Source organism: Bison bison, unplaced genomic scaffold (genome assembly GCF_000754665.1).
Source record: "Bison bison bison isolate TAMUID 2011002044 unplaced genomic scaffold, Bison_UMD1.0 scf7180017864289, whole genome shotgun sequence".
Taxonomy (NCBI): domain Eukaryota; kingdom Metazoa; phylum Chordata; class Mammalia; order Artiodactyla; family Bovidae; genus Bison; species Bison bison.
This window is the reverse complement of record NW_011494861.1, coordinates 9,609,713-9,618,945: the sequence shown is the minus strand read 5'-3', so window position 1 is coordinate 9,618,945 and position 9,233 is coordinate 9,609,713. Positions and strand designations below refer to the sequence as shown.

Below are 9,233 nucleotides of genomic sequence, written 5' to 3'. Positions count from 1 at the left end.
CAGGCTTCTGACGTACAGAGAACCTGTGAGACGCACAGGGCGCCCCGAGCCCTGATGAGCCCCTAAATGTTACGGGGAAGTGTGGAGCCCTACAGGATGCTGTATTCTCAGGAAATCAACTGCAAGAAGCTCAGCTGGGTCAACGCAGGCTCGTCACTACAGCTCCTATTTTTACTTTTGAATTTAAATTTGGAAGAAGTCAATTTAAGGTGAGAATCTGGCTGAAACGTCAGACTGTCCCTTCCAGGTCCACATGGGTGAACTGAGTCCTCGGCCACACTTCACACCTCAAGAGAACACCTAGGTGACAGAGCTGCTGTTTCACCAAGAAGCATGCGTGTCATCTGGAGAGACACTAACATACAAACTATGAAAACAAAAAATAAATGAACAATCGCATTTCACTCACATGTGAGCTTCAAGCCGCTGATGGCAAGAGAAAGAACAGAAAAACCTCTCAAATCATGTGATGCTTCCTTCTGTTTATTAATTAGAAGACAATCAAGTAATTTCATGATTCGGGAGGGGGCACAGACGAGCTCGCAGGTGCAGTTAAACGCATGTGGGGGGTTAACTGAGGGCACCGTGGACACACGCCCTTCGTCCCTCCTCTGAGACTAGGAGAAGTACTAGGAGATCCAGGATGTACTTTAAGTCAATCAGGGGAGGGGTGGGTATAGAGAAAAAAGATTGGCTATGAGCTGAAATACAGTTGAGGCTACTTTTGTCTGTGTTTGAAATTTTCCAGGATAAAAAGGTCTCCAAACCCCCAAACAACTACAGAGAAATGGCTTCTAAGTAGCTCTGACGACTCACCCTGCTGACAAGCCTTAGGGTATTTGATGTAGGACACAGACTTTGTGCACAAGGACCACACAGTTATCCGCAGCTGCCGGGGAAGGGGGAGGAAGAGAAAGGAAAGAGCATAACTTAGCATTCTCGGAAAGAGTTGTGAGTCACTTAGGTCCAGATTGCCTGCACCTAAGCAATGGCACCCCACTCCAGTACTCTTGCCTGGAAAATCCCATGGACGGAGGAGCCTGGTAGGCTGCAGTCCATGGGGTCGCTAAGAGTCAGACACGACTGAGCAACTTCACTTTCACTTTTCACTTTCATGCATTGGAGAAGGAAATGGCAACCCACTCCAGTGTTCTTGCCTGGAGAATCCCAGGGACGGGGGAGCCTGGTGGGCTGCCGTCTATGGGTCGCACAGGGTCGGACACGACTGAAGTGACTTAGCAGAAACGAGATTTACTGAAGTAAAAGTATCAGGAGTCCCAGGGTGTTTTCTGCCTGAAGAAATGTGTCAAACTCACATCTACAATTGCCAATTTTTTTTTTCTGGTGGTGCTATGTGGCTTGCAGGATCTTTGTTCCCTAACCAGGGATCAAACCCAGGACACGGAGGTGAAAGTGCTGAGTCCTAACCATTGGACTAGCAGAGAACTCCCACAATTGCTAAATTTAACAGTCTTAGTGTTTGGTTTTCATTTTGTGACAATATTATCTAAGTGACACAAAATCAAATATAAGTGCATTTTAGTTCAAAGTACAGTCAGCACCCCTTTCTCCCTGATAAATTAAGCTTTATTGCAGGCACAGCCACAGAAGGCAATGGCACCCCACTCCAGTACTCTTGCCTGGAAAATCCCATGGACGGAGGAGCCTGGTAGGCTGCAGTCCATGGGGTCGCTATGAGTCAGGCGTGACTGAGCAATTTCACTTTCACTTTTCACTTTCCTGCATTGGAGAAGGAAATGGCAACCCACTCCAGTGTTCTTGCCTGGAGAATCGCAGGGATGGGAGAACCTGGTGGGCTGCTGTCTATGGGGTCGCACAGAGTCAGACACGACTGAAGCAACTTAGCAGCAGCAGCAGCAGGCACAGCAGCCCATGGACGGTCCAGTATTTCTGGGGGATTCAGCATCCAGGGGTCCAAGAAGGCATGCCCTGGGATGCCGGGGGTGGGGGGGTGCTCCAGTCAAAGTTTTCATATAGTAGCAAACCTAAAAATGTTTCTCAGAGAAACACATCTAGGAGAGAAAGCCACACAAGATGCCCCCCAGTCTCTCAAAGCAGTGAAGGGGGTGAGTGGCTCTGCCTTGCCAGGTAGCTGGGCCTGGGGTCAGCAGGGACAGGGAGTGGTCCGACTGTCCGAGTGGAGGCTCTGCAGAGGATTTCTGGGGGACCCACTGTAGGCACGTCACACGCAGGGGCTGGAAGAAGCTGTGCCAATGAAGGACTAGCACACCCAAACCCCCCATAGTCCCCTGACATGATGTGTTTGGGAGGCATATGCACACCACCCAAGCGGTCTCTGATTTACGGTTGGATTTCAAAGGTTCTTCCCACTCAGAGCTCCTGCCCAGGGTCCTGCATCCCAAAGGAGCCCAAGGCTTGAAGAGCAAATGAATGAGGAGGTTAGAGACACACAGATCAGATGTCTCCAGGGAAAGATGTAAAGTCGTGCATTGTTGTTGTTTAGTCGCTAAGTTGTTTCCAACTCTGCGACCCCACAGTCTGCAGCACACCAGGCTTCCCTGTCGTTCACTATCTCCCCGAGTTTGCTCAAACTCTTGTCCATTGACTCAATGATGCCATCCAATCATCTCATCCTCTGTCACTCCCTTCTCCTCTTGCCCTCAATCTTTCCCAGCATCAGGGTCTTTTCCACCGAGTCGGCTCTTTGCATCACTGAAGTTCTTTTCTATTGTTGACTCAAAGGACCTGTCTAAACCCTTAAAGATACAATTTGAGATGTTCTTTTTAAAAACCTTTTTTCATTAAAACTGGGCAAAAAGATTACATAACAACACTCATGGGCTTATAATGCTCATGTATGACATAACCACTTATGACATACATCCTCCCCACTAGACCACTCCCTCCAATCCTCCCAAGTGATCAGGACAAGGGGTGAGGGGTGACTGTCCTGTGGCTGAGGCAGGTGTCTGGGGTGCCCACTCACGTGGAATTCCGTCGTGTTGAGGATGTGGCGCCCGTCGGGGCTCCAGCAGGAGGCCACCAGCCCCGCCGAGCCCTCGTCTATCTTGCAGTGCCACTCTGGCTGCTCCAAGGACCACACCTGGACTCACAAAAGAGATGAATCCGTTTGCTACTCAGGCTTAAGAACAACTGGTGAGCTGCATGGAGGCAAAGATGGCCCAACTCTCAGAATCCTGCAGTGTGAAGGACAGGTCCTGGGTTGCACCACACTTCTCAGTGATGTCACTGAGTGGTTTGAAGGCTTTATTCCCTTTGCTGTCTGAGACCTCACTTAGTTAAGTGTGGGGTCTACAGCAAGACACATCTCAGCACTCCCTAAACACAGGAACCAGCTGGGCTGCTTGCTGAACACTTCCTGTTACAGAATGAACTAGGTTACAGATTAAGGACATTTACATGCTTTCTTGTTTTTAAAAGTACTTAAACTATTAGAGCAGTATTACAATGTTAAAAGAAAACAGGCTTTGACCTGTGCAGCCCCTTCCTCCGTACCAGTAGGGCTCAGAACAAGGCCCTGGGCGGGGGCTGTGTTTAGGGGGAGGGGGGAAATCCATCCGGAGGTACCTGCACGAGCCCCCGCTTGTACAGGGCACACAGGATGAAGAGTGAGTCAGCCGACCACTCGAGGTGCTGGATCTGGTCCAGGCATGTGTATAGCTGGAGGATCTGCAGGGTGTTCGCATCCCTGACCACCAACCGGTACTGGACGCAGGAAGCCTGGAGGGGGAGAGGAGAGGTCATGGAGGGGTGGGCTCCGGAGGAGGGCGCTCTTGGGACGGCAGCGTACCCTCTGGTCAGGATGGTTGCCTCCTCTCCCTGCACACACGCTTTCCATCTAGATGGTCTTGTGTTTGCCATGCGGACAGTGTATTCCAAACAAAGATGAGTTAGCAGAAAGATGAAGCGTAAATGTAAAACCAGGTGCCCAGCTGTTCAGCCCCAGGAGGAAGTATTACTGCAGACCTCTACCAGCGTCATTTCTGCGCCTGTCTTCACTGCGTGGCAAATGCTAAAGCAGGACACGGCACTGGCAAAAGGCCCTCCGAGAACAACCAGCTCCCCTCTGGTTCTACCACCTGCAAACAAGCTGTGTGTGAGGCGCGAGCAGGGGGCTCCGGGCTGCGGTGAGAACGATCCAGGAACACAGCTCCCTTTGGTTCAGTGTCTAACCTGGACCCAAACCAACAGAAAGTCAACATACAGGTCTGAAATTCTGCAAGTGTAAGGACACGTCATAAATGTCCGTCTACCTGTGATGAGAGAACAGATAATACACACTGGTATCTGCTCACAGGTCCTGACACAGGCTCTTGATGAAACCCTTGGAAACTGCTGGGGGGCAGGAGCATCTCTTATTCTACTGAGGCAACTCTGAGTGGGCTCCTGGGGGGACTGTCACCAGAGAGACCAAGCCAAGACTAGAGGCTTGGAGTTCTCAGCCCTGCTCTCCTCTTCTCTTCAGCAAAGAGGGCTCAAGATAGAGTAAATGATCACCCAGGTCTATGTGGTGAAGCCTCCAAAAAATCCCAAAGATGCAGGGTCCAGAGCTTCCAGGTGGGCAAGCACACCCACATCCTGAGTGGTAAGTGAGTGAAAGTCACTCAGTTGTGTCTGACTCTGCGACCCCATGGACTATACAGCCCATGGAATTCTCCAGGCCAGAATACTGGAGTGGGTAGCCTTTCCCTTATCCAGGGGATCTTCGCAATCCAGAGATCAAACTCAGGTCTCCCACACTGCAGGAGAATTCTTTGCCAGCTCCACGGGGACAGAACTCCTGCACTCGAGACCCCCAGATCTCACCCTCTTTATCTCTTCATATGCCTGCTCACCTGTTCCTTTATCACACTCCTTAATAATATGGTAAATCTGTTTTTCTGAGCGCTATGAGTCACTCCAGCAAACTAACGGAACCCAAACAGGAGGTCATGGAGCCTATATCCAGTTGGTCAGGAGCAAAGGTGACCGCCTGGACTTTCAATTGCAGTCTGCAAGGTGGGGGGCAGTCTTGTGGGGCTGAGCCCTTCACCTGGTGGACAGTGTCAAAACAGAGTCAAACTGTAGGACACCCAGCTGGTGTTGGGGAGAACTGCTCGGTGTGGGGAAAACCCCACATAGTAGGTGACCAGACGTTTCATAAGTGTTGAGTATGGCAGTCGTTTGAGAGGAAAAGGGACTGACAGAGGGAGGGCTGGGGGGTTTCTTACACACCTATTAACTTATTCCTAAACCTGAGTTTGGAAACATTTAACTCTTAATATAGTGTTCTTAAAAATACAGTTACTTTATGTCCACATTTGTTAATAATATCCAAATCCAAGCAAATGACTTCTATGACCGATCATACTTAACTATTAACCAGAGAGTGCATCATCATTCAAAAATCAAGAACTGACTTCTGAATGTTAATTGCCTCATGTTGGTACTTATCAAGGTCAAACTGGATTGTTAGGTTTTTGTTTTATGAACTTTCATTTTTAAAAAGCCATTGAGTCCCACCTGGGGAAAAAAGAGTGCGAGATGGACTGCTGATTAGAACAAATATACTGCTTTTTTTTTGTCCCTGCTTATTTTTTCACTTTGTAGCTTTGAAAGCTGTGATCAGTTACCACAAACTCCTAGTGAAATGAAATGTCTATAGAAACACTTGGAAAAACTGTATCAAATCTGTTGCAAGATGTTAAAAATGGCAACACGGGCCTACTTTTTTCAGCATTTAGGATAGAGCTCTGAAGAACATGGTTCCAGTAACATTACTACCTAGGCTCACAATTTTAATCAGAATGTAAAAACTAAAAGGTACCAAAACTAAATGAGGAAATGTAATCTTTGTCTCCATAATTCACTGGAAGTTTCATGTCAGTGAGTGAAAGTCACTCAGTTGTGTACAGACTCTTCACAGTCCCATGGCTATACAGTCCATGGAACTCTCCAGGCCAGAATATTGGAGTGGGTGGCCTTTCCCTTATCCAGGGCATCTTCCCAACCCAGGGATCGGACCCAGGTCTCCCACATTGCAGGTGGATTCTTTACCAGCTGAGCCACTAGGGAAGTTTCATAAATGACCAAAAAGCAAATTTATTGGGGAGTATTCTGAAAAGTATACCAAGGTTTTCGGGGTGCCATTTAAGCTAAAGATATTTTGTATTTTGTAGCTGAATACCATACTAGGTGATTCAGAATAAAGCCACCATAAAGAAAGTAAATATGTAATTTGAGGTATTAATACATCCATCCTCAGGGATAAATGGAATGTTGACAAAGCTCAGACTGAAAAGACAAAACAGGATGCATCAGTTAATAGTTAATGAAACTAAGTACAGTTTTTAAAAAGCATTTTTTTCCCTTAATGTCTTTCCAATGCCGATTATCACCCACCCACCACATTTCCCCCCAAGATTCTGAGAATGTACACTGATCATACTTGTATATTTCAAAACTTATATTTCATGTATGAGAGCTCAGTGATGTGAGAACCATTCTGCCATCCACGGAATGAGCAACTCAGATACCAGGAGTATAGACCACTCTCTTTATCTGAGCACAGAATGCTAGTTACCTAAGTCATTCATCTGGCATGTGGTAGAGACCCTCGAAGGGGGCTGGAAAAGGTGACAACAGTTAGCTGCAGCACTGAACTGTTTTATAGCCAACAGGACTATATACCTGCCTTTTGTTACAAACAAACAACAACTTATAGTCAAAGCTATGGTTTATTCCAGTAGTCGTGTATGGATGTGAGAGTTGGACCATAAAGAAGGCTGAGCGCCAAAGAATTGCTGCTTTTGAGCCATGATGTTGGAAAAGACTCTTAAGAGTTCCTTGGACAGCAAGGAAAGCAGGGCAGTCAATCCTAAGGGAAATCAACCGTAAAAACTCATTGGAAAGACTGATTTTGAAGCTGACACTCCAATACTTTGGCCACCCGATTCCAAGAGCCAACTCATTAGAAAAAAACCCTGAAGCTGGGCAAGAGAGAGCAGGAGGAGAAGCGGATGACAGAGGATGAGATGGTTCGATGGCATTACTGACTCAAGGGCGCAAACTCCAGGATATAGTGAAGAATAGGGAAGCCTGGCGTGCTGCAGCCCATGGGGTCACAAAGAGTCGGACACGACTGAGAGACTGAAGAACAACAGTCCACGTTTACTGTGTCCTGAAGTGTTAAGAGAGTGTTGCTTTTACCTGCTTTTAACAGATGGAAACCGAGGTGCAGGCAGCTTCCCGGGTTCCCAGAACGCAGCAAGTGTCCAGGTACCCTGCTCGGAACCACTGCCCAGGTCACCTGCTCGAAGCCCACATCTGCTACCTCCTTCCGGGCCCCAGGTAGGCCCCACCCCCTTGGTTCCTCACCGCCCCGTGCGGACACGCGCCTCCTCGCGGAAGCCGCGCCTGCGGCCCAGGCCCGGCGGTCGCTCACCAGGTACTTGCCGTCCGGGGAGAACTTGCAGAGCAGGCTAGAGAGCTTGAACAGCTCGGAGAAGTTCATGGCGGCCTCTGCACCCGGGGGACCGCCAAGCGCCGCCACCCCGGCCAGCCGCAACCGCCCCTCCGCGACCGGAAGTGACGGAAGGGCGGGAAGCGTGCCGCAGCCAGTCAGGACCCCGGGTGACGCGTGGCATTGTGGGGCTTGTAGTTCGCTACCCCGCCCAACGCGCGCAACAGCGCTTTAAAGCAGACAAGGTGTTTGGTCTCACCCAGGATTTCCGCCGGTGCTTGCGTGTGGGAAGTCCCGTTCAACTAGGGTTGCCACATAAAATGCAGAAAGTGCACTACAGCTGAATTTAGATAAACAACGAATCATTTTCCAGGATAAATATGTTCCCCAATACTATATGACACATATGCTTAAAAACTATCCGCTTGTCTGAAGTTAAAACGTGTCGTCCTCTGTATCTGTGTATTTGTATTCATGTATTTGTATACATACAAGAATATGAAATGTGGTGCATAGTACGTATATTACATTCTATATATACATAGAGTATGAATAAATATTCGTTTTTCTTCGTTTGTCTTTTGGGTAAGTCCGGCAACATGCTTCCAGCGAGGCCCTCACTTGGCGATTAGGAACTTCTCTGATCCAAGAGAGAACGAATTTGGCGCTCGCACCGCGCAGAAAGCTCCTGGATGTTGCGCGCCCGCTTGTCCATCACACGCGCGCACCTGCGCTCGGACCCGCGAGGAGAACACCACCCAGGCCGGGACCAGAGCCCCGCCGCAGCCCGCACGGCACGGACTCGAGCGAGCTCCTGCGCTGGCGCTGGCTCTGCTGGCCTCGCTCGCCGCCCCGCGCGGGCCTGTCCTCTTGCCCACTAGGGACTCCTGGTCCTCTTCGCCCTCGCGACCCTGCCAGGCCCAGCCAGCGCCTCTAGATCGCGCGGACCGGGACACCCGCCCCCGCTCTTACGTCCTGAGATCCGAGATCCGGCCCTACTCGCATCCGCGCGAATCCGGCCTGGTCCTGTGCCCTGGGGAAGCCCCCTCCAGCTTCCCAGAACAAACGGGTAGGGGATGCATGTAGGCGTCCTGCTCGGCGGTGCCAGCCGTTTTTGTCCCCGGCCAGATCAAACCCTGTGTGTGATTCGTCTTTGGGTACCCCAACCCCCATACCACGCACCTTGCAAGCAGTAGGTGATCAGTAAAGGTGTGTGGGAGTCAGCCAGATGGGCCAGGTGCTGACCCGTGCACCAGCCCTGGCTGCGCGCAGTTCCAGGGTAACTCTGCCGCGCGGGTTCCCGTGGCCTTGAGGCAGGTAACGTTGAGCACCAGAAGGCAGCGCACAGCAGGTACCCGCTGCCTTGAGTAGTTCAAAACTCGCCAGCCAGTTGGTTTCTTCAGCCAAGGCCCCAGAACTAGGTGGAAGCCCTGAAGACCCCGTCTGCCCTGCGGGGGCGACCGGTCTATGGAGCCCCAGGTGTGGGCGCCCTAGGAAAGTCTTGGTCTGAAGCGGGTCTCTGCGCGTAGAAATCAATTCCCAGTGCACTACCCATGTGTCGCCGTGGACACCCGCGCATACCTGCGCAGCGCGGAACGAAACCCAGCCCCTGGCGCGCGAATCGGTGGCCGGGGGAGGGAGCAAGGTGCCGGCTTCGACACGGGAGTGTTTGTGTTCGGAATTACTCCCCGGGTGCTGTGGGCACATCTCCCGCTGGGCCGAAAGAGACGCGTCTAGAGGGTATTCCCGCAGATCCACAATGCGGACAGGAGCCGGAGCGGGGCTGTGG

At 50.6% G+C, this 9,233-nt stretch overlaps 1 protein-coding gene across 3 annotated transcripts in view; it reads right to left on the bottom strand.

Moving 5' to 3' along the window:
- WRAP73 (WD repeat containing, antisense to TP73) overlaps positions 1-7,554 on the bottom strand; it is a 12,299-nt gene extending 4,745 nt beyond the window's left edge. For all 3 annotated transcript variants that reach the window (XM_010849971.1, XM_010849969.1, XM_010849970.1), the window contains exons 1-4: positions 7,427-7,554; positions 3,571-3,723; positions 2,969-3,085; positions 817-889 (exon numbers count right to left, since the gene is read on the bottom strand). In XM_010849971.1, coding sequence (XP_010848273.1) covers positions 817-889; positions 2,969-3,085; positions 3,571-3,723; positions 7,427-7,495 — 412 coding nt within the window. In that variant the 5' untranslated portion in view covers positions 7,496-7,554. The remainder of the gene's footprint in view (positions 1-816; positions 890-2,968; positions 3,086-3,570; positions 3,724-7,426) is intronic.
- Between the last annotated feature and the right edge of the window lie 1,679 nt (positions 7,555-9,233).